The 27,250-nt window shown below is 32.5% G+C and overlaps 1 protein-coding gene across 1 annotated transcript; it reads right to left on the bottom strand.

Annotated features, from left to right (window-relative positions):
- Window positions 1-3,140: 3,140 nt before the first annotated feature.
- LOC133206077 (magnesium-dependent phosphatase 1-like) lies at window positions 3,141-27,250 on the bottom strand. The gene is made up of 6 exons (XM_061342006.1): window positions 26,983-27,250; window positions 16,228-16,294; window positions 15,284-15,394; window positions 11,769-11,876; window positions 8,563-8,654; window positions 3,141-3,634 (listed from the first exon to the last, which is right to left on the bottom strand). The coding sequence occupies exons 1-6, from the start codon at window positions 27,035-27,037 to the stop codon at window positions 3,246-3,248; spliced, it is 822 nt and encodes a 273-aa protein (XP_061197990.1). The 5' UTR covers window positions 27,038-27,250; the 3' UTR covers window positions 3,141-3,245.

The raw sequence follows: 27,250 nt of genomic DNA, 5'->3' as shown, positions 1-27,250 counted from the left end.
CAAAGGAAAGTGACAACTGTACTTAGTACAGTAATGTTTTGTACAAAAATAAGGATATCCGCTCCTCAGCCAGGAACGATAACTCTTAAAATTATTATTTAATTTTAAAAGTCGGAAACTGAAGCTTGATATTTAAATCTTTTCGAGCAACAATTTCATTTCATGCATCTCAACATTATTCAAGGCTTTTTTAAGCCTAGGAAATGGTAAAAGGCCGACATTTTTACCACATAAAAGTACGAAATAAACACAGTTTAGAAATCGAATTTCCTTTAAATTAGCCTTAGATATCAATGCTTATTAGCATGATATGAAATTAGAAGTGATCTGTGATGTCTTGCAATGATTACACACGCTTTTAACACAATGTATTATTAAACAATTGAAGAAAATAGAAGAATTAAAATACCATATATGCATAAAAAATATTCAATTTTCTCTGAATGCCTGGGTACCCATTAATTTTTTATCATATAATATACACATGTACTTGTTGATCAATTTTTAATTAGAAAATGCATAATTAGTGTTTTATTCGCATTTCCTAATTTGATACTTTCCCTAATATAATATGATTAATTATTATGATGAACTTTGTAGAAATACCATGGGTAAATACGCATTACTTTGTCAACTCGGAGATATTTTTGTGAGCATTCCAATTACTTTACTGCTGATTTTAAGAAACTTAGCCTTCTTCACAAAAATTCTTACGACTAAGATTAAAATTTAACAACTCTTAATTTCTTTTTTTTTTAATAAGGAAAATTATTATATTTGAAGAATAATTCACAGTATACTGTAATGTAATAGAAATAAAAGATACAATTTAGGTACATGTAGAAGAATTGGAAAATTTTAATTTTAGTCGTAAGATTTTTTTTGTGAAAAGGGCTACTGACGAACGGACTACCTTAAGCACATAAGGCAGGTATCATGGAATCACTAATAAATATGTTAAAATTGTTCGATTTATCACGCCAAATTTAATATAAAAGTGTTGACAGACATATGGGTGGAAAAAGGACTTAAAAAATTAACAGATGCCTTCCTCTTACATGTATGGTTGAAAATTTGAAATAGTTAAAAAAAAGAAAAGAACTGTTTTAGTTATTCTGTCTGGAATATATATATTCAGGCAAACAGATCAAATGATATGAGCCCAAGTTTGTTGGTGTTACTCTGACAGTAAAGAGCAATATATTTCTTTACAAGATCTGAAAGCGTTCGTTAAAAATAGAATTACCGCGTCAGAATGAGTTTTGACAAACAGACAGACAAATTGAATGTGATTCCTATTGGGTTCTCGCATTTAACGCGGGCATCTCATAGTTAATGCAAAATAGTTGATTATGAATTTCTTTACTTCACTTGGACTAAAAGTTCCTATGTACGTGTAGGAACCAATACTTAAAAAAGTCTAACATTTCCAATGTTTTACTGAGCGGTCATAAAAAAATCGATTTTTAATTGAACCTGTCGATTAGATACTGGACCGCTCATGTCAGACTGTGGGCGGGATCAGCTAAATCTCTTTTGCATTCTTTGGTGTTCGACAGTGACAGAATTGACCGACTTTTAGTGCAGGTAAAGGAAATTTACATCATGGAAGCCAGCACAAGATATACGCATGTACTCTCGAAAAACGCCTAACGGTCTCAGGTCAAGTTTGGTTCTTAGGTCCGACAAAATGTATACTGCCCTCGAACCCGTCAATATAATAGATGTAAATGTTAACTTTTCTTGTGACATCTTTTTTCTGTGTTTGTGAAGAAACCCAAGCATGCACGTTTGAGTTTTCTGTCCTCATTTTCAAATGCATCTCCTGTTAAATCCTTACTACTGTAGATATTAAGAAATAGGTAGATAGGTGAATCTTGAATTTGACAAAAAAAAGTTAAACTTCAATTTTGGACTAAGATGGGCGACTGTTGCAAAATATACATGTCTGCTTTTTGGGATTCAGTAACATTTTAACGAAGATTTTTTTACCTAGTTGTTGCAAAGTCTAATAGTAAACCATATCATAAAATGCCCGTTTCTTTGCATTTTGTTCTGGAATACATATCAAACAATCATAAATGAAAACCTAATAATTTTTTTCAATTGCTCAAAACAATAAAGGACAACAAAAAAAATACTGATATCTTGATTTGATACATACATGTACATGTTGTACTAAGTAAAGTTTTAACAAGTTATTAATACAATTGCTTCAGGTCCATGTTTCTCGCAGATTAACTGAATACAAACACGTGTGGACTTTCTTGTTGTATGGATACATATAGTTACGTATAAAAAAAGTCCCCAGGGAGCATGAATCCCTCTACACAATATCAAAGATTACAAAGCATATATTACATGTACGTATAATTCCTACGTCCTGAAATCACAATTACCAGGTACAAAAGACTGTTTATTGACATGATCTGATTTCTACTGGAATCATTAATCACATATTTATTAAAGAAATAAAGAGACGCAAAAATAGAAGTGCTAACAGCTTTTAGAAATTAAGTACATACACTTAAAACAGAAATGCTATAATATCGTTTTTATGTATATACATGTAAGTAATACAATGTACGTGAGAAATTAGAATCATTCTGTTACTTTATTATATTTCAATATAATATCGAGACAATTATACATCATGATCAATGTCATGTATGTAAAAAAAAAACTATTCTCAATTGTCTTTAATTATACATAATACAATGCTAAAAATGCTACTTCGGAATTTATTCCAATCAGATCAGGCTGGAATAAAAAATCTTTTACAAGGATGTATATAACTAATAGTCTGATTATGATCAACTGTTTCAAATGAATACATGTTTTCTAACGAAAATGGCAAGAGAAACCGCGTCATTTAAGTTAAACTGAAAAAGTTCAACGTGGGCAAATCTCTGTATGAACTACAAGATGAAAAACGGGTTCATATGAATTTCACATATTTAAGGATTTCATTGCTGAGGCGATACATATTGAAATACATGATACACAGATTTTAATCCAGAGAATTCTTTTGTTTGTTGCATCTGAAAATATCAGATGCTTAATTAAAAAAAATCGTAGCCTAATTATAATAGAATAAATACTGTACCTGCTTAAAACATGTTCTTGTACACATGTAAAAATGATCATAAACTACCTTCAATTGGTTTCTCAAGACCTTTTTTCTAATAATCTATTTTCACACCTAAATTAGCACTTCAACATCAAAACTGCCATTTCAAGCCGCTCTAATTTTCTACAATCTCGGGGCAAGAAATCAGTTTTTTGTCCTGTAGGGATTGTGGGATACTCAGCGCAGGCGCAGACATGCGTCGTCCGCGTAGGCGTATTGCTCTGTCAATAACTGGCGGGACATCGTAAGTGATGGAGGCTCGCGACCCACGGCGACGATGCACATAAATAACAGTCGTTTCTGATTGGGATTCATCTGAATCCACGCTGTTCAGAGACAAGGTGCTGCTACTTGTATTGGTACCAGTCCCACTGCCATTGTTGTTATTGTTTCCGTTCGGAATACCAACTGACACCTCATTCTTATGATTTTCTGCATATGCGCGAAAAGCTTCATCCAAGATTTCTTCGGAAACCCCTCGATTTGCCCAAATGCATGTGACACCTAAAATATGATTTTAAAAAATGATATTAAATTGAGAGCAAAATACACTTAAATGAATTGTTATTTTTACATGTTTACGTAGCTTTGTTAAATATAATAAAGAAGTGCATAAATTTTGAGCCCAAGTCATGAAAAAAAATGTTGGCACACCTGTGTAAATTGTATCACATAAACTGCAAAAAAAAAAACAACTGACAATACTAAAATGTACAGTGTTTTACCATTATAATCTTTATTCTCAAAGGTTGCCATCGTAACTCATGTTTCTGCTCCATAGATTTTTAATAAAAGTATGTTTAAAGAGATACATGTAATTGTTAGGAACTAACTAAAAACTAACTTTGTATATAAAAATACGATCGACAATGGTCTGTTACTGTTCTTAATTTTGAATGTCAGATTGGTGAGTATGAATCCAATTCTGCGGGTCTTTGGCGACATAATGAAAACACAAAGACTGAGCCAAAATCATATTAATATTCATTCATACAAGGTTTGATAATTATTTTATGACATATTTTAATCTATTTTAGCTGTTTTTTACCTTAACTTCCCGTCGGTTGCCCTACGCTACGTAACATCAACAATAAAAACCAACAAGAAACCAAAGGGCCTTAACGGTCACCTGAGTATAATACAACACTGGAAAGGATCCATAGTATAGATGAAGCTGTTTTGTCCAAACGCAAGAGAAATTAGATGATCAAGGATAAACAAAATTATTAGTCTAGTAACACTCAGTAACAAATTATAAATTAGATCTATTTACTTGCCTGACGTGCCCCCATTTGTCACTATCACCATACAGACTACACTAAACAATGGTGCTTGAGCACTATAAGTGAACACGTCTCATTTTCTCTCATGACCTCTTTTGGTCTTGGAAGAACATTTACATGTATTGTACAAAGATACTAGGATATTTTGGTTTCACTTTTATTTAATACAGGGTGTTTCAGAAAACATGCAACCATTTTGATTGATTAAATTTTACTGGTGTTTCAACCAATACCATGCACCAACATATCAAATTAAAAGTTACAATCTCAAGATTTACTCTTACGAAAATAAAGTTAATATGGCAAATGGATAATGAATTACAAAAGAAAAAAGAAACTTGTAAAATTTCACTTAGTTACAAAATATGTTCTAAATGGCTTCATTTTTGCTGAATAAATCCGATGCAAGAAAGTTCTCATTACTATTGCAGAGTCTCTTGGTAATGAATCAGGCCTCAAGGCCATAAACTGAGAACAGACTTAAGTCAAAATTTTGATTTTAAATATCTTGAATTCTAATTAATTTGTGTGGATGAAACTTTGCAGGTGTTTATATTACAAAAATTCATACACATGGAGAAAAATTTATTTCATTACCAAAATTATTTTAAAAATTATATTGATATGAAATTTTGACTTAAGTTTGTTCTCATTTTTCGAACCATTTTGAGTTCATTTGTTTTTTGGGGGTGTATTTTTAAAACTTTGACCTTTAAATATCCCCACAGATAAAAGTCCAGGGGAGTTAAGTCAGGTGAGTGTGGAGACCCATTTTAACGGATCTGAAAGAGTTGAATGGTCCTCCAAACATCTGTTCTTACAAGTCCAAGGTTTAAGATTCAAAACATATTTCAGCATCTGATCTACATTTGACTTGCTCAATCTGTTCACAAACTCAGTTATTTTACAAAAGGATTTCATGTGAGTCTCTGGAACAATTCCTCTTTTGTAACATTCTAAATGTTTTCATGTATTCAAATTGTCTTTTCCTTCAATTTTTTTTTACTTCAAATTTCCTTGATCATGCATTAACTCTTCCATTAGCTGCAAAATTTTACAGATTTATACAACTTCCACTTTATATTACTATTAGTAAGTTCTTTGCATTCTGTAAACCTTATTTTCATTGTCCTAATCACAGGAACTGGTGAAATGCTCTGGTAAAGCAGTCTCGGAACTCTTGATGATTGCTTTTTATTGAATTCCACATTAAGGACCCTCTATACACTAGAGGAAAATATTTTTTTGGACATTGAGAAAATTATGGTGTGTAAAGGTATAAGTATTGAGCTTATCTATCAATTTCAGCTTAGGGTGCCTTGCATTTACCCCCAGGAAAAATGTTCAAAGACAATAAAGTACTGATGAGCATAAATCACTGTTGTTTACCTAAGTGGGCAAAATACCTGCAAATGAAGTGTTATATCTATTCATCTTGGCCTATTAAAGTGTTTTGAATGCTTGATTTGATCGCAAATCAAGTAATAAACTGTACATTTCAATTTATTTTATTCTTGATCAAAGGGCAGATCACTCTATCTGCATAAAAATACCACAAAATCAGAACTCTCTAGTGTGCAGTGTATAGAGGGTTCTTAAGAATGAAATTATCTGTTTCTTCCAGTGATGTCAAATATGACGTCATAATTAATTCAAGTGGTAATTTTGTCTAAATTTTTGCCTTTTTAGCATTATTTTATATAAAACATTCATAATTATGTTCCTGTTTGCATATAAATAAAGTGAGGAAAGTAAATGGTTGCATGTTTTCTGAAACACCCTGTATGTACTATTTATGTCTTGCTTAACGTCAAAATTATGAATGTACTTTATGTATTATATATTATAAAAATTCTTACATAATTCTCTTAAGCAAATGACCTTTCAACAAATGTTTGTGAAACACCTATCCCCCCCCCCCCCCAATTATTTGGAATTTTTCTAAGTCCAAGGGGCATAACTCTGTCAAAAATTGCTCGATCGTATTCAAAACAAAATTGACCTAGATATTCTTATGATAAATCTGTATACCAAATTTCATTTCAGTATGTGCAACCTCTGCGAAGAAAATGAACGGACATGCAAATAATTGGAATTTTTCTAAGTCCTAGGGGCATTACTCTGTCAAAAATTGCTCGATCGTACCCAAAACAGAACTTGACCTAGATATTCTTATGATAAATTTGTATACCAAATTTCATTTCAGTACGTGCAACCTCTGCGAAGAAAATGAACGGAAACTGGGTGGACCGACAGACAGACCGACCGACAGACAGCAGCAAAGCAATATGCCCTCTCTTCTTCGAAGGGGGGCATAATTACATTATTTACAGTGATTATGATAAGCAAAGGGGAGTAACTTCTCGCAATATAATAAAAATTAAAAGAGCCCTGGCCAGCACCAGGACACTCGACCAAACGGTTCTGAATTTCAAAACCTGGTGAAAATACCCTTGTTTACTACAACTTTTACTGTTTGTCTCCTTGATTCCCAGAAGCAGATAAGAAGACTTTCGAAGAATTAATGCATTTTTACTAGAGATTCAACAGAGCCCCGCCCTCATAACAGAACCCCTGATCCAGGGACCATTAAATTGATAATTTTAGAAGGGGCACACTTGCACATCATAACTATGCACCAGTTTTTCTGTAAAATACCCGACAGCATAGAAGATTTTCAAAGAATCGAGAATAGAGCCCAGCTCTAACATCAGAGCCTCTAACCCATGGGCCGAGAGATTCACAATTTTAGAAGAGGATCGCTTGCTCAACACAAATATGTACTAGGTTCGTTTGTCTATAATATCCAGGAACTGAGAAGATTTTCAAAGAATTGATCCATTTTTACTAATCAATAGAACTCTGTCTTAATACCAAAACCCTTGATCCAGGGTCCATGAAATTCATAATTTAGGAAGAGGCATCCATGCTCATTATAACTGTTCGTTTTGTTTGCTTAATACCCAGAAGCAGAGAAAAGGGTTTTCATAGAAATAATGCATTTTCACAATATAATCAATAGAGCCCCTATCCCATCCCATCCCCAGAGACCCTGACTTTGGAGCCATGAAATTCACAATTTAGGTAAAGACTCGATACTTATCACAATTATCCCAACAGTTTGACTGCTTGAGGAGTAAAAGATTGATTGATTAGTATGCTGTTTTACGTCCCATTCGAGAATTTTTTCACTCATATAGAGACGTCAACATATACCGGTGAAGGACTTAAAATTTAGAGCTATACTCGGCACTCAGGGCCATTGAGTAGTGAGGGTTCTTTATCGTGCTAACTTGACAAGGGACCTTGATTTTCAAGGTCTCATCAGAAAGACCTGTGACTTTTACTTCTAGTGCCGGGCGCTTGGCTATGGAACAGTCACTACTCGGTGAACAAGAATCGAACCAGGGCCTCCCGATCAAGAAGCGATCTCAAGGAGTAAAGATGAAGATTTTCACAGACAGCACTATATTTGTTATGATTTTAGCCCCGCCCCTCTGGCCCCAGGAGGACAGGGACCATGAAAATCATAATTGTTGTACCCCTTCATCTGTTGCTGCTCAGTGCCAAAATTGTTTGAAATTATTATGTGGTTCAAGAGAAGAAGCCGAAAAAGTTCCAAATTTTACGAACGACGCATGGCAACGGACGAAAACAGATAGCAATAGGTCACCTGAGTGATTCAGGTGACCTAAAAATTAAGTTTTGTTGATTACAATATAAAGGGTTATATTCGCCCCGTGTTATTTTCGCACTTTCAAACAATTTTGCCCCGTTTTAAATTCGCCCAGTCACAGTTCTAATTAAGAAATTATACATTTTTAATTAATTCGTCCATATGTGAGTAGGGCGAACGGGACGAAAATTTCCCTGCATACAGTATTACGAGGTATGCCTTTTTTTTTTTAATTTCTTTTAAAAAATGAAAATTTTACCTCGATCATCCACATTTACCTTGTATACTAATGTACATGTATTTGATTCCATGACATCACACCGTGTTGGAATACAAATGGTAAGAAATGAAAAGTTTATCTAGTATTTATTGACAAACCCAGGATAAAGGGATAAATATGTGATAGATATAAAATGAATATTTATTATAAATATTGTATTACAAAAAATTGTAAGGTTAATTGTAAAAGTTACCTAAACAGGTATGTGCCACTTCTGAAAGATGATCGCGCTCGTCATCAAAAAACATCATGTCAGGAAAAGCAATACCGCTGTCCTTTTTAATACTGAAATACAATTTTGTTCTAAAGATTAAAAAAATAGTTTTTTACATTTCCTAAATATGTAAACAGTTGAGAAGTGAGAAGATGTGAAGAATAATAGGAAATAAATTATTAACCCCCCCCCCCAAAGTCTAAACACAGATAAAACCCAGGAATTCTACTTCATATAAACAATCGGCTGTACATGATTTCACTGTCTAATTAAAGAATGAGTTCGGAAGACGTGTAAATTCTTACCAGACATTACAGATATTTGACATTAGAAATACCTGTATACTAACACTTCATGTGTAATTGAAGGATTGCACAATTTAATCTATACGTAATGAAAGTTTATGTAAGCTTGCCAGTATATTAACTGTGTTTTTCAATATTTGGTTTGTTTGAAAAGAAAATGCTTGGACCATAATTAAAATGAAGGGTCATAGCGATATTTAGGTGTTGTCTTTTTTTAAAAAATAATTTTCATGGTTAGAAAATGAAAAGTATTTGAATTGTGTATAACTGAAATTTCCATGTTCAAGTTATCGAAATGTTATTTATTTTATTTATTCCTGAAAGAAGATGGGCGAACAAGGCATGCAAAATGTCTATAACTTTAATGTATAAAAATGAAATTCATGTTATGAACTAAGTTTTCAAAGCAATTAAAGTTATTATTGAAGGGTATGAGATTATGACAAACAAAACTTTGTGCAGAAATATTCTCTCCGCAAAAATTATTCTATGGTAAAAAAAAAAAAAAGCTTAGGATTTCTTGGGATTTGAACCCCAGCAATAAAAATCCCGAGAAGCGGGTTTTTGTCTTAGATACTGACACGCTAAACACTATACAACATAGCTAATATCAAGTAAGAACATTTAATTCTTGTTATGACCGTTGAATAACTTGAAATATTTCTCATATTTTTAAGGTTGAGTGGGTCTCTTTGCTCCATGTTTTTGTTCAGCAAAAAATGTTTTATATTTAAACATTTGAATATACTAGCTGAAATCCCGCGCAAGCGCGGAGAATTGAATATATACCACTACCGACAGAAAATATATTGTAGTTTCTACTGACAGCCTACAGGCTTATAGCAGGAGGAAATACTTTGTTCAAAATCCCGCATGAAGTATATGTACGTCTCCACCCCGCCCCCTTTTGGTAAATACTTTAAATAAACTTGAATTATTACAATTTCATTAATTGACGTTTATTGTAAAACCTGTTATACTATGTTATACATGTACATATTGTACTTCAGATGCTCTTATTTCATATCCGTCAGGGATAAAAGCACAGCGAATATGCACGTTTTACAGATAAATTGATTGGGGGGGGGGGTAAAAAATGGGTCTTGGTTTATAAATATGTATGTACTTTATTGATATGTAAAAATTGTACTTTACTTTTTTTACATATCAATAAGGTACACACATATTTATAAACCAAGACCCAAGTACCTGTGTAAAAATTAGCTTTTAACGCCCTATGAATAGGCCGAGTTTTTGATACAAAAGACTATTCAGAAAAAAAAAACTGAAATGTATTGATAAAGCACAAAATTTTACAGCTTTAATTGTATTTGAACAATACCTTATTCATTAATTTTCTATTTTCATGTAAGCAATTTTAATACGAAGTACAAATTGTACTTCGGGTTCGTTACCATGATGCTTTCTGTGAGGAATATATACAGATTTTACCGATAAATTTATTAGGAAAACCTACTACATGAACATACTGTATATGTAATAGTCTTTCGATATATATAAATATATTCACAACTTATAGTGTTATCAATGATATACCATTATTTCAATGACCATTCACACAAGAGCTTTTTTTTATGTTCATGCAGGTAAAATCGCCTCTTTTTCTTTTAAACATCGGGTTCGACGCTATAGGATGTTCTAGAAGCTTCCGTCAATATTAAGATCGGTGAATTACGAAAATAATTTGCACATTTCCCCTTTTAATCGGTTATCACAACTTATTTCTTTTAAATCAATTAAATCAAATTTTGATTGAATAATTTAGTGATGACGTTTCATGAAATAAATATACGATTGCTTGTTGTCAGTCTCATTAAAAATTGCCAGTAACTTAGATCCGCCAAACCGTAAACGCCACCGTACTCACGTTTTTGCTATTTCATGGCTGTTTATAGAAAATGAAAGTGGACTTTTGATTTAATGTACGATACTTACTATGCGAATGAAATCTAAATATAGTTTACGGACATCATCTTGTATCTAGTGTATTCTTAGAGGACTATGTAAGAACTCTGGTGCACCCGTTTCGGAGTTTATTTGCAAAATTTATTAATTTATAAGTATAGATATTTAAAAAAAAACATTTAGCGAAAGCCCGCCTATATAGAAAAATTGTGTTATAGTGGAAGAAATGCTCATTTTTGTCCTCTTTGGTGTGTGCAAGTTATTTCAAAGACGAACGATTTAAATACTTGTAAATATGTTGCAAATTTCGGAGATTTCACTCAAAGTACATTCATGTTAACTGAAATATCAAAAAATTGTGTTATACGTAATTATTATCATAACATGGTTTGACAAATAAGAAAGTGAAAAACTAATTAACATTTAAAATTTCACTTTCTTATTTGTCGAACCATAGGCATTTTTCTTCGTTTATTCGCCCATCTTCATTAATTCTTTGCATTTTTTTATTTCACAATTAAAACAAAATACGATTTATAACTGCCAATGCATTAAGGACATATGCAACGTAGTTTGAACTTTATTGTCTTTTTCCCTGGAGTTGAAGAGTTCCAATACTTGAAGGAAATGTGTGCTACATTTTAATGTCTATATATGCTGTTGTACACTTCCTCTAAACTAAGTTTGGATAAACAATCATCTAGAATATATGTTTAGTAATTTTTGTATATTTTTCTTTGAATTATACAAGATTTTTCATCAACCGATACCTTTTCAAAACCCCTGGTAATACATGCTGATTTTTTGTCTACGAACATCTTATGGCACTATACTCTTAAATTAAGAATATTTTGAAAAATTATCAGTAGGTAATGTATGTTGCGTATGTCCTTAATAATAACTATTTCCTAGGATTTGAATATAGTAAAACAAAGAATATTTAACATTCCTTACTTTAGGAAATGTGTTATTTTGGATCCAGGGTAGATTTCTATGTAATCAAAGAATTTGTTCCATCCAAAGAAATTCACAAGGCGTTTCACCTCGTCTTTGTTGAAAGCTCTAAAAATAAACCAAAATTATGAGCAAAACTAAAACAATGCTTTAGATGGAAACGGGATGAGTGGGTAATGTTTTTTAAAAAATTCTTTTAAATATGTAGATCTTTTGAGTTGCATTGGAAATTTTAAAGTCATATAGTCCGTGATTGGATGAAACAGTTGAAAATTCTTGGAAGATCATACTTTGGGGTGTGAAACTGGTTTTAATTGTAGTTATACATGCATGTAATGAAAGACATCGGAGCATGAGATAAGCCGCCTATCCAAGAATTGTCAAGTGCCCTCTTGTCGAAATATACCAAAAATGATCATTTATTATTCATATTAACATTTTTGGCACAGAGTTTATATATCCCTCCCCTACATCAAACTTGATCCATATATATTTAGCTTAAGTTTATAGAAACTATCACTTAATTGGAAACATTTTCTCTGAACCCCTCCCACCCTCGGCGGCCTATATTTCTTTATAAGGTACATCTTCTGACTTCAAGACATCCAAATATTGACAGCAAGACATCCAAATATTGACAGAGAGAAAAAGTTTAGATTTCACACGAGATCCAAGGACGTCATGGAGGTATAACCTGGGATTTTTGTTGTACATGTACAGTTATTACAAAACATTAATCATCAAAGGTATAAAAGGCTAGTTACTACAGAAAAATGGAAAAAATAGAAATATAAGACAGAGTATGGATACTTTTGGTTGATTTCAAGCATTTTCGGCGGACTTTTTTATTTAAATTTAATCAAAGTTTTACCTGCAAAAAATGGGTCAGTCGTTCTTATGTAAAAGTTTAAACAGGAATAATAATTTCAGTTTGTAAGAGGTATAATCTTTTGTTCTGTTTTATGTTTGTGGTTATAGGCTGAAAACTGCCAATTTTGTGAGAACTGTTAGAGGGCCTTTCCCTTACAAATAAAATATTATTAATAAACTATAGTTTACAACAGTTAACAATAGTATTAAAGTTTTCACTATCCTAGTAAATTTTATAAAAATAATTGTAAATATTCTTTTTGTATTAAAAGCAAATATTACTTGTATGTCACATACAATTCCTAAATTTTAATTTATATCATTGGTGTGTAATTAAGGAGATATTATAGCCCTAAATTTCAATAAAAAGTTCGAGTAAAGTTTTTTTTTACCGGATATTTCTAGCTATTGGTCAATGTCATTCAGACAAAAAATAAAAATACCAAAGGGAACCTAGAAGGATTTCAAAATTGACTCAAGAATAAAGGGAAGGGATTTATCGAACGGAGCAGAAACCCAAAAGAATAATGAAAAAGATACCCAGTGTTGATGATTAAGAAAATTATGACAATGAGCGATAAAGAAAACAAAATTATTTTAGCTGTCATTATTTTGTGAAACATATTGAAGTAATCGATTAAAGGTAGTTATTTGTGTCGGTATCGTGTTTTAGGAGTTCAACTTACCTGTAGCCGTCCAATAAGTTTTCAAATACTGTCCATTATTTTCATAAATTCACATGACGTCATATCAATGTTTAACCCTTTTTATTGACTTAGTTTTATTTCAATTAAAATTTCTCTTTCACTGGGTAGGCCTTTCAACTGCCGCTAGGGTTCGATGTAAAGAACGATAACTTACTACCGGAAGTTGTTTACAGCAGATGCGAGAACTATTTTTTTTTAAGTATGTCAATTTCTAGCGTTTCCAAAGTACTCCTCACGTAGCTGTCAGCGGTGACTTATATTTCAACAATTCAGTAAAAATGGTAAACTACTTTTCCACCTACATACCAACATTAAACAATACTCTAAAGCGAAATTTTGAATAGAATTTTAAAGTGAAATCTATTTCTTTCTTAATTTTATTCAGATTAAACTTTTACACTTGTTTGTTTTTCTTCGTGCTTAATATAAAGAAAACGATAACTATTTAGTGCATTTAATTGTAGAAATATATATATATATATATATATATATATATATATATATATATATATATATATATATATATATATATCATTATAGAAGAAGCACAACAATGCACACACAAAACATATGACATGTTTTCTTCTGCGTAACAATCGTCAGAGTTATAAATCTTGAATATAGTCCGTTTCACATTCATTTTGACCATGTTACCCCAAAAAGAGTGAAGACAATCTCCTTGTTTTGGTCAACCCTTTTGTGTACACAACAAAACAAGAAACCCTTTTGTACTTAAGACAACAATGCCAGAATTGAGGCAGCCTATTTGTCCTTACTATACACGATAATTCATACAGTGATTTGTTGATGTTTTTTCACGCTTGTGTTACCTTTCCTTCAAACAGAAAATCATATTAATCAATGACTGATTATAATTTAATTTTTTGACGACTTAATTAAGTACGTGTATGGATTATACTGTATTTTGAGAATTTCATGTACCTATAAATCTAACTATCAAATGTTTTTACCGTTGGTGCAACTTGAAAAATTAGTTGAAGGCCAAACCAGATCTATATACCTTAGAGAAAAAAAAGTACGTTCTTATGAAAAAAAAATATACCTTCAGCGAGAAAAAAACTGTTCTTTTCACTTAGGGGGTGACTCTTATTCATTGTAGTAAAGATTAAAACATAAGAACCCGTATTATGGGGGGGGGGGGGGAGAGAGAGAATGAAGATTTGCTTGAAAATGTGGCTTTTAAAATTGGATTTTCGAACGCATTTTTATGAGAAAAAATAATCCCTATATCCTTGAAGTGCATGCACTGTCTTTCAGGAACTCGGTTATTTGGTTAAATATTTAGAAGCTGCTGCAAATTGTAAATGCTTTAAGACATATTTAAGTATTTTCCTCCTAACTACAGAGAATAAAAGCGCATCTCTGTTTCGCATCCAACTTCTTTCTCTACCTGTTTCTGAGTCATTTTCTGCACAAACATATGCGAGTTCATCAATCACGGGAAAATCATCATCGACATTCATTACAGTGACTGCATGTTTCAACTTTTCTTTAAACAGTCACAATTTGTTTAAATGCTACGTCATAACATTTGCCATTTATTTAAAAGAACAAATTATACATTTGGCAATCTTAGTATTATATAATTCAAGTGTCTTTTGTTTAAAATAAAGAGTGTACGGTGTACTTTTAGATTTTTATGTCGTGACTACAAGGGGCATCTCTCTAAGCACAAATAAAGCATGTCTCAAAAGCCGCATCCATAACTTAACTGAGATGTAAACACTTCAACAGTTGTCCTATTGCCTCACTGATACAATATGCTCAAGCAACCTTGTGTAATAAAACTTAATGGCAATGGAATGGCTCGTTCAAAAATGAAGATGTTATGCAATTTTGCGGATTTTTTTATGAGACTCACTTGACAAATGTTTAGAGAGAAGATGTTTCCAGAAGAATGCTGGTCATTTAACTTACTCTGAAGCTACAGCAAGTTTGTAACCCTCATTATGAAGTCTGTGTAAAATTGGATCAATGTCTGGGAATGCTTTTACCTCTCGACTGCAGGCGTCAAATACTTTACCATCTCTGAAACAACATGACACTTTACAAATGAACTGTATCAGATATTGCAATTATTCGATTTTTGTAAGAAAACAATTCAAAGAGCTCATACTTTGAAACAAGTATAGAAATTGCGAAAAAAAATATTTAACTGCATGAACAGTATATATCAATATAATATCCCCTGTAAAGCAGCAGAGCAACACTCCGGTAGTCTTTATGGATGTCGGAATGCGCATTTTTAAAACTGCCAAGGACATGCAGTGTGGTTTGGAACCATTGAAAGGTAAATTTGTATAATATAACAGATAATAACTGAAGTGAGCTATATAAAAGAGTCGTTGTAAACCAAAGGTTTTTACAATGCTTGGATCTGTAGCTCTCTGGTTTGTCTGTAAGAATTTTCTCTACCTGAGAGCTACAGTTCTGCAGCTAACATTGTTCTCTGACCTTCCTTTCAAAACTAGAATAAATGCAAGTATTGAATTAGATTTATTTCCAAAAGTCATACCCTAAAAGTAAAATTTGTTGTTGCTGAAGAACTATGTCATGTTCTTGATTGGAACACCGAAACTCTAAATAAATCAACAAAATTATTTTTTTTAAATATATTGAACTTTCTGTCAAAGACATGAACGAATAGTGACGTCGTCGTTGAAGACCTATGGCGCAGTGACCATAGTCTCGAATTAAGTTAGTTTGATCTTGTTTGTAACAAGAAAATTTCAGCCCTAACTGTGGTGCCTGTTAGTGAAATTTCAGGATCTGTGTAATTGTGTTCACTACTTTTGTATCAGAATTAACAAGGCTAATTTATACAAAGGATTTGAGTGTAAGAGCTTTATAAAACTCCTTACCTCGTTCTATTAAAAGGGGGCTCCACATTAACTTTTCTATCCACCCAGAAAGGCCACAATGTGTAGTCTGAAATAAAAATCAGACAATGCAAGCTAGACGGAATACAATTATGTAAATTGGCTATGAAATACAGTACTTTATATCAATTAACACACAATGAAGATTGATTGTAAGAACTCCAGAATAATTTGTTTTCTTTTACTGCACCTGCTGAAGATTACAAACAAACAAGAATACAATACAGACATGTAAATTGTTTCCTGACATAATTCTTCTTAATCATTTTGCAAAGAAATATGCCGTGCAGTAGATATTAATAATTTCAAGATAAGCAAGTAGGACATAAGAATTTGTAAAGTGTGTTGACCCGCTGTCAGAGTATTCCAACATGCTGCAATTCGCCCACACCTACAGCCGCCGTCATCGTCTGCTAATTCGTAGCTTTCTGGTAGCGATCACTTATACCAGTAGCTTGTACTGGAAGCTCATTATGCCACACGCCTAATAGCATGTTTGTCTTTAACTTCTCATTGTCCAGATAAATATTTTGCACCAATTAACATTAAACCATTTTACTTTAAAAGATCTCGTAAAAAATAGTGTGCATGATTTAGACATGCATTACAAAGATGCTTCTTTTTTTTGGAGTGCTTGTGTCTGTGTATATTGTTATCCATAAGACTTCCCAAGTTTTTTTTTAAATTCTCGAAAACAAAGATTGCTTGAACCCTTACACGGTGATTTAATACTGGTTCAGTCAAGAAAAATTCTTAACTGCAAATCGAACTTAATCATGATTTATGCTCGTGTACTTGAATTATAAATACCAAAATGCTGTAAAACTATAGTTCTATTTCGAACTATTGTGCATTACTACAAGTACAGATAATTCTATAATGCTAATATTTCAAAGTGATAAACAACTCGTTAAACAGTTTCCCACAAGCCACCAGGAGATCATTGCATTGTTTACACAACACAGTGTGGTACTGCCGTTAACCACCGGTATCGGAGGGAGCAGGACTTGAATGTGAAGTACTTAATAAAAAAGCTTCGCTAACACATTTATGCCACAGTAAGTCACGTGAATTCACGTACAAATGACTGTAACGGTATGACGATACTACATTGTCAAAATCGAAACGAGCCAGACAATAAGGTGGCATAAAATTGGACGGCGATGGGCACATCTGTATGACGAGGAGACGCAACGTTTTATGCTGCATTCGTAAACGTTTTTTGTCATAAAAATATGATGGTCTCAATTTTCAAGACAACGAACAAATTACTAGCATATGCTTACTTTGTCACGGTACCAAACTATTCAACCTATGTCTGTGGAGTAAAAAAAAAAAACAAGTACTTTGTACAAACAAAACAAAAACTATACCAAACACTTATTTTAAGTTCACAATTTAAGTTTTGCCAAAGGTCAAGATGTCCAAAATTTTATTTTTAAAATAGCTCCAAAACTATGTGAGGTATAAAGTTAAAACTTTTACATTTTATAAATATATTATTGATTAACAGATAGAAAGTATCACTTGAAAACAAATATTTAAAAATATATATATTTTTTGAGAAAAAAAATTCAAAAAAATTGCATATTTAAAAAAAAACGCACCTGCTTAATTCAGTACTTTAAGTGAAAACAATCATTGCAGAAATAATATATTTTTTTCAATGAAGGGCAAGTTGGACGTGAATGATCTCTGAAAGGCTGTTATTGAAAGCATGACATGTATAAAGACAAGACCCCTATAAAATCCGCCATTTGCAATGTACTTTAGGTTTCAAATCTTAACATTTGGACCAAAACAAAAAACAAAAAAAAAAACAACAAACAAAAAAAAAAAACAAAAAAACAAAAAAAAAAAAAAAAACAGGGAAAACAACTTTCCAGAGGCTATCGAAGTCCAACTTGTCCTTCATTGATAAACATATATTATTTCTGCAATGATGGCTTTCACTATAAGTACTATTTAATTAGGTGTATTTTTTGAAAATATATGCATTTTTTAAAAAGAATTTTTCTCGATAAATATTTTCTTAAGTATTTGTTATCAAGTGATACTTTCTATCTGTTAATCGATGATATATTTATAAACTGTAAAAGTTTTAACTTTATAAACCACACAGTTTTGGAGCTATTGTAAAAATAAAATTTTGGACATGTTGACCTTTCGCAAAACCTTAATATTGGTGAACTAGATTTCTAGTTTTCGTATTATCATACACGTATACACAAAGTAAGAAGGGAAAACAAGAGGCCAATCCTCAGTGATTTTCTTTTAAAAAATCACAAAACTATAGGAATCATATTAATTTAACTAACAATATGTGTTTGTGAAACACTATGCCCCCGATGCTAACACAATTCTGGAGTGGGACGTAGACTACAGTGCAATAGTTATGGCCAATGTTAGTTTTTCAAATGTAGGTCAAAGGTCACAGTTGATGTCACATGATCAAAACTTTATGTACCAATGGAAAGGTCTTGTCATCATGAACACTCATGTCAAATATTAAAGCCTTACCCTTGACAGAGCAATAGTTATGGGCTAGGTTAAAGTTGACAACAGACAGACAAACAGACAGACAGGAAAAAAACAATATACCCCCTGGATCTTTCGATCCCGGGGCATAAAAATATATCAACCTAATAATAAGTGAATAATATGTTTACTAAACAAATTATAATAAAAGTTTAGAGTAAATGAAGAGGTGCTTTTAAACTGCATGTATGTGGAGATGTAATATTTATTTGATTCAAATGAGTATTCAAAATTACATTATATTCTTTCTTGCAGTGTTTTACAAGGTGCTTTACTTTGGTATGATAACCTGACGAATTCTTACGTGTTGTTATCACTCGTCAAGAGACTTCAGTTTGGTTTTCTACATCGCTGTTGTACATGGCTTTTCATCGTACAAAAGTATTATTGCAGAGCACTTTGTTTATATTCAAAATGCTACCATACAACTTTTAACATCGTTTTTTTAAGGAATCACAATTAGGCATTCCAAGTAAATGAACAAAGACTGCTAACATGGATTTAAGTAATTCAATTACCATCCATTTCCCTTTTAGACACATTAACATCAAGGCGAATCTTTGATGGCGTTTAAAATCTCAAGACAAAATGCATTCTCAGAAAATTTTCTTTGAACTAAACCTTTGTTTCATAGATATCAAGGTTAAAGCCTCTATATTTAACTTCACACTTCTAGGAAGTTATTTTGGATATCGGGGTGACCTACAAGTCTAGATGTCCGTAAAGACCTAGATGTTAAAAAGCAACAAACTCTCATCTGAATCACGATAAACGGTAAGCAAACGTCCTAACAGGAAATGATAATTACACTTTATCTGATAACAAATGAACTTAAAGTGTTCCTATCAATAGAAATTTAACTAATTACGGTGGGTGATTTTTATTCGATTCAGATAAATATGTTTTCATTTCTTAGATATTATCATATCGTATCTCCCTTCTATCTAAGATTCTTTCAAAGACACGAAAAATGGGGTATATTTGTTTGAGTTTTGAAAATAACTCTTAAACTGTAAATAAACCAGTCATCTCATACTACACATACTCGGTAACAAAACTAAACAATTCAAGAACAAAACAATTAAAACTTTCTTCTTATATCCGTTATGTTGTAGATTTATGACTATAATACTATGTTGAATAAAATCTACCTTTGTCTCTTTTATACCTGATAAAATGTCATTAAATTACTTACTTATGTCTAAAAACAACCTTTTTGTCGAGTATGTGCCTGCAAAATTAACGCAACAGTTTTTATTTTATTAAGCAATGGCTTGAAAAATATTTTTTTAGATGTGTAGCACCATTTCGAAAAGGCATCATACGATTCAGTCAGCTTAGTCATTTAGGTGACCTATTGCTGTCTGTTTTCGTCTATCCTCCTGCGTTAGCATTATTTCAGTTTCTTCTCTGGAATCGCTGAAAGAATTTCATTTCATTTTGGCAAATAGCATGTATAAGTGAAGGGGATAAGAACATTTTCATAGTCCCTGCTGCCCTTTCCCTTCCATGACCTGAGGAATGGGGTAAAACCATCAAAATGAACGCAATCTTCAAAAAACTCTCTACTCCTGGTCATCAAGCATACAAACTGTTCGCATGACTGTAATTAGCATTCAGCCCTCTACCAAAAAATATGAAATTCATAGCCCAAGGTTTAGGAGGTCAGGTGTCAAGGTGGAGCTCTATACATCATATGGTGAAATATCTCCTCTCCCCTGTATATTAAACAGACAAACTAAGTGCATAGATATGATGACCAAGCGTGCCTCCTCTGAAACTGTGAAATTGGCGGCCCCTTTGTCAGGGGTTCTGGTGTTAGAACAGGGCTTTATTGGTCATATGGTGAAAATGCATTAATTCTCTAAAAATGTCTTTTCCTGTGTATTTAAGCAAAGTGCATGATTATAATGAGTAAAGGTGCTGCTTCCAAAAGTGGGGAATTCCTTGCCTCAGATCAGGGGTTTAGGAGTTGGGCGGGCTCTGAATATAGAGAAAATTCTTTCAAAATGTTCTTTATTCCTAGGATTTAACAATGTGCATGGTTATAATAAGCAAGATTGCTTCTTCCAAAATTGTGAAATTCATGGCCCCTGGCTCAGAGGTTCAGGTGAAAGAGCGGGTCTCTATTAATCATATAATGAAATACATTAATCTTTTAAAATAATCTCTGATTCTGAGTATTTAATAGACAAACTAAGTGCATAGTTATGTCGAGAAAGGGTTCTTCTAAAAGTGTGTAATTCATGGCCCCTGCGTCAGGGGTTCCAGAATTATGTCAGAGTTCTCTTATCACTTTTTGGAATATTTACACTTAAAATAATTTATCATGCAATGTGAATAATGTAACTGATGGGTAAATTAAATAAAAGAATTTTTTTTTTAAATTTTAATTTTAAATTTTTTTTAAAATTTTTAAATTGTCAGGTGGCTTTGCAAAGAAACGATAAAAGCAGAAGTCTATGACGAGACTGTAGCTCTATTGGTGTGTACTTATAATAAAGAAAGATATATCGTTGTGTAGAGTCTACTCACGTAAAAATTCTATAGAATCTCATGAAGTCTGTAGGAGAAGTATCGACTTAAATGAATTTCAAAAAAAAAAATTTAAAAGAAACTACGACAACACATTTTTTTTAAATTGAAAATCGATAAAAAGAATTATGTATCTTAGTAAAGTCTACTTGTGTACCAAATCTTACTAAAACTAAAACAAAACTGTAGGAGGAGTACTTTTAAAGGAATTTCAAAGACATTTCTATTTTTAGTAACCATGGTATTTCCTTAAGTCCAATTCAGAAACGGGTATTCAGTATTATGTATCTTAGTATAGTTTACTTGTGTACCAGGTCTTAATGAACTGGACCAATACTACAGAAGTACCATTTTGAAAAAATTTTAAAGAAATATGGGATTTTTTTTTTTATCCTATGGCAACATTACCAGAATTTTGTATCTTAGTAGTTTAATTGTGTACAAAGTCTTTTTTAACATTGGATCAAAATTGTAGGAGTTGCATTTTGAAAGACTTAAATAAATTTCTAGTTTTACAGTACTTAATAATCATGGCAACACCTTTTGTTGAAATCAAAAAACCGTTTTAGATAAGAAGATGGAGGAACAAGGCGTGTAAAATGCCTATAGCTTCAAATGTATAAAGTCATATTCAGTATGTGAATTTAGTATTTAAAGTAAAATTCTTATCATTGAAAGGTATGAAATTATGACAAAACTTTTCTGCAGAAAATTCTTTCGGCAAAAATCATTCTATGATTAAAAACAGGAAGTGGTATTCTTGGGGTTCGAACCCAAGCAATAAAAATCCTTAGTGTTAATCTTTCCTTTGAGACAGGCTAACCACTGTACCACTTATACCAAACAGGGCATTTAAATCATGTTTGTGATATGACCCTTGACTAAATGGATTTCAAATAATTCTAGGAAAGATACGAAAGTTATGCAAAAAAGTGTATTTTTAAGGTATACATGTTGTGGGCCTATGCTCCACGTTAATGTTAAATGAAATATCAAGGACAATTTTTCATAATTGAGATTTAATTTTCACTTTTGGTTTTTCGCACAATAGGCATTCTGCTCGCCTTGTTCGCCTATCTTCTTCTACATATTAGTATACTTTACTTGTGTATCAAGTCATACAGTAAAACTGTAGGAGAAGTTGCGTTTTGAAAAATTATTAAAAGACGGACAGACAGATGGACGGTCGACGAACACTTTAATAATGCCTTAATTTTTCCGGTCTTTGACCAGTAGAGCTATTAACGCGACTAAAATCCTTATATATTATGGTCTTTTAATATTGTTCAAAGACAGTGGGAGGCCATTATGATGTGCGGATTGTGCTGGATGTAGGATGTACTTTGTAAATATTGTGTTTCATGCTTAAAGACTATTGTCCTATTATGTTTGATGATAGTGATCAGAATATAGATAGCACTGGCATATATAGTCAAGTTTCAGAGTTGTTGCTTGTTACCTGATCATGCGCATCTGGTGCATCAAAATTAGTACCGTATATGATTTACATCCTTTTCTTTTGATTTTGTGTTTCAATTTATTTTGTTTTATTACATAATAATTTACAGTTCCATGGATCCTTTACAGGCTTGTATTTTACTCAGGTGATCGTTAAAGCCCTTGGACCTCTTGTTTTTAAGTAGGGCATATAGTGTCTATCATAAACATCACAATTGTTAGCCGAAAAATGATATTATGCCTTATTCGGTTTTTTGTCATAAACAGTAGTCAAAATCAATTATTTCATTAATACGAAAGTTCCATCATTTCAATAGCTCAATCAGAAATAACAGAGATAAAGTTTGTTAAAAAACGCATTGCGCATCGAAAACTTTCGGGATAAACAATCCTTACTATAATGCAGTTGTAGCAGAAAACACGCATGTACTGGGAGAGAGGAAAAGGTGAGAAATGTTCTAATTGACCGTATCTTGTTACGAACTTCACTACTAATAGAAATTCCGGACAATCACATTCACCAAGTGTTATGTTATTGATGAAAGGTCTTTCACTTTTACATAAGAAAACTTTCTACTTTGAGATTGACAGAATGCATCTCTGTTGGGATTGACAAGAAAACGGCAGGTAACTAATAACAGTTTACGACCAGTACAAAAATTCCAGACAATGTTGTCGAGGTTGTTGCAATGTTCCCTGCTCGGCTTTATCCTCCAAATGACCCGTCAAAAGCGCTTATAGGCTTCTGTTGAAGAAGTGAGGGTACGCCACGTGCTGAATTAGTTTTTCAAATTGGGCAATAAAGAAGGCATGTGTGTCTACGTTATCTATAGTTTTGTCATAAAAACTCTTATCTTTTATAGATTACACGGATAATCCTAATGGTATCGCAATGAGCGTCTGATTTAATTATGACCTTTTCCGACAGTTCATGGCAAACAGGTGACCTTAAAATTTTGTTTGCTTAGTTTCAAGCTAAAAAAACATTCTTGTACCCATTTTTTAAAAATATTTCTAACATTAATATGCAAATGAAGTTTTTTCAACTAAATTTTAAAAAATCGTTTGAAACACCGTTTGCAAGACATCTTTCACTTGTTGATTATGCTTCCACAAGAGTTTGGGGACATTCCAAGTGATTGCTTCTCAAGACATCTCCTTTAAGTGTTTTCGTGAACATAACTGAATCTTCCGTTACATATTTGCCGTTCATGGCCAAAGGTAATTTGTTTGTCAGCAAACACATTAAACAATCATCATTGTAATAGACAAGAAACAGTTATTCTGCGTTCAGAAAAGAATCCAAAATACCTTTGGAATGAAGATGGCTATTCCAGAACCTTTGATTTTCAATACCTTTAAGAGTTGTTACCAATATAAATGCAAGAATAGTAGCAAGATATTTGATGAAATTGTTGTTTATTTTAATCTTTTCTTAATGGACTTCGTGTTGAGATTTTTTCTTTTGTATGCCCCCAGATAAAAAGGTTCAGAAAAAATACTTTTGTCTGATTTTTTGCCTGCCTGTAATAAAACATGATAATTCACGTACTTGGTCAAGAGGGATGGTCAATTTGGGAAAAAAATGAGGTCGGGATCAAGAATAGAGGTCATATGACTTTAACAAAATCACTGTGTTACCCATTTATCATTGATACAAGTACTTTCTTCGTTGGTTTTTTTTTTTTTGTCTTTTCATTAGTATACTGTGGAATCATTTAAATTCGTGGGGGTCAATGTTCGTGGGCAAGCAAAATTTTATTGGTTCGTGGGGATGTAATTTCGTGGGCAGCTCGTTTATTTGGTTGATCTAATTAATCAGTACATTGACAAAATAGTTGTTCGTGGGGATGTAAATTCGTGGGTAAGGGTTACCCAAGAAATCCACGAACATTGATCCCTCACGAACAATGATGATTCCACAGTATTTAATGCACATATTTTCAATGATGACAAAAACACAGAGGAAACGCCTTACGGCTCTTTGTATGTTGCCAATTTTATTAATAGAAAACAATTAAATGCAATGAATTGTGTTCTTTTCTCATTACGTTTCACTGCTTATTTTGAGTAAATTAATTTTTAGATAATCATAAGAGTGCAATATTTATTTTTCCTTGACAAGGTCATATAGAACATTAGGTAGCCTATTACCTTTCAATTGTGCACAGCTAAATTCATTTTATTTCTAGACACATTATAAAATAAACGAAATTTTCGTCGTCTTGTTACTCAGCCCTAGAGTATTAAGAGATTATTTTATCTTCATTTTTAAACTATTTTGTGAAGATAAAATCTTTTGGAGCAAGGAATTTATGATGTTTACCAACATGTGCAATAAAAGTATCTTAATGTTTCCCATGTGCAAGGTTTCTTATACGTCTTACGTTATAACCAGTTATCAAATAATTTATAGTTAAAACTAATTACAGAGCTGCATGTTTGCAATTGAAACATCCTGAAGGAAACACAGAATCAAATGGGAGTATTCTAAAGAGGGGTGACAGATCTATCACCAATCCTGCACGGTCAAATCGTTAGATCTGAATCGTTCAGGATAAGTAGGTAAAGCCCCACTTTTTCTCACTTCTTTAATCATCAAAATAATCACAGTTTCCCTTTATCATTAGCAACCAAAAAAGAATGAGACCCAGCTGTTCTTAATTCGTGCTTGGATGGGGATGCATTCGCGGTTAAAGTCTCCTATGTTATGTAATACTTTGCAGGAAAATATCTTTTATCAAATCGAGCCTACTTTTTCCATACCATGTTCACATTTTGGATTTTTTTTTTTTAAAAATATGTTTCTTGCGGTTAATCTTATCTTGAGCGATAATTTGCGATGACGCGACATACCGGAATGAAATGACCGTTGCGACTCTGAATGATAACCATGCCGGTCCCTATAATTGGTATGCCAGACTAAATCAGTTTGGGTTACCAAAATCAATTAGAATTTCTGTATTTCTGAAAATCTACAATGAATGATGTACAGAAGTTTAGAAAATATCTTTTCAGAAATGTAGAAGGGCGTTTTATTTTTTTTTTTAAATTTATGTATTTATTTTTAGAAAAGCTAAAGATCTTATCGTTTAGGTCAACATTATTGCTGAATTGGACATAATTGCATGAATTTACTACCAAGTATATTAACATTTTCCTTTTAATTAGGAAATTCATAACTGATAATCTAATACTAACATATAACTGCACTAAAAACTACGTTTTCAGTTGGAAATTTTCACTCGTGTTGGGACGCTAAGTGGCCGTGTTGGAAAGCTGGTGGAAAGCTGCGACTTAAGACTATTAGCTGGTATTTATGACCAATGCGAAATGGAGAATCTTTTTCATGCCAGCATTTACTGCGACACGGGTTCTCTGTTCATATGGTCAGCCAAGGGATCGGTCTTGACGTCCTAAAGTGGGATTCGAACCAGCGACATAAAGATCAAAACTGCAGAACGAAATGCTCTAACCACACTTGATGTAATGATGTATCAAATTTTTGATCGCTCCGAAAAGTTTTGCAAACTTTAAATTCACTAGGACATCTTTAAAAAATTGTTTGGTTGCCCTCTCCCGACCGAGTGCGGACCGACTGGCTAAACAAATCTTTTTTCAGCCTCCAGAAGCAATTATTTTTTATGCATTTCGGAATATTGATTTTGATAAATCAACATTGATTTTGATATTTTGTTGAAAAAATTTTCTCACCTACCTACCGACCCAATTTTTTTCATCCTGGGTCGGGAGAAGGCAAACACACATTATTTTAAATATAAATAAAAATAGATTATTTAATACTATTTGTCTAATCATTATAAATATATGTATACAAAGTAAACATCTGTTTATATTATTAAGGAGAACCAATGTCACGTATAGAATTTATGACGAAACTCGGCTAAAATGTCACATTCTATTAAAGTAACCATACGCTTTGTAAAACAGGAATATTCTATGCTTGAGGCATATCAAGGATGTATGAAAACATGTTGCAGGCTTAGACAAGGACAAAGCAATTCACTGTCAGTTTCAGTTCACCTACATTCCTAGACAAATCTTACACAAAGAGATACTAAATGCCATTGTAAATCAACTTTATTCAAGAGAAACTCGGATCATAACATCCCAACATCAACGTACAACTAAGTTTAACTGTCAAACATATTCAATTATCTTAACAATGAATAATAAATAACTTACCAAGATCAAAGACAATCAACTTCGGTTTACGGACATTGTTGTTTTCTTGGTCCATATCGAAAATCTTATTCTGTGATAAAAGTCTATAAAGTCATGTAATTTTACTGCATATGTTCCAACACTATCTGCAAAAACTGACCATAATACGGCAGAGTTAAATTATTGATAATGCTCGAAATTTCTATTCCCCTTCATATTAAACACTTAGGTCCCTTGATGACGAGAATACGAATTTTCTGCATGGCAATATCTGTTTCCACCACTGCAG

The sequence above is a fragment of the Saccostrea echinata genome, unplaced genomic scaffold (genome assembly GCF_033153115.1).
Source record: "Saccostrea echinata isolate AGI-Se365-2 ecotype Australia unplaced genomic scaffold, CSIRO_AGI_Sech_v1 ptg000054l, whole genome shotgun sequence".
NCBI lineage: Eukaryota > Metazoa > Mollusca > Bivalvia > Ostreida > Ostreidae > Saccostrea > Saccostrea echinata.
The sequence above is the reverse complement of the archived record's forward strand: the minus strand, read 5'-3'. Positions and strand labels throughout refer to the sequence as shown.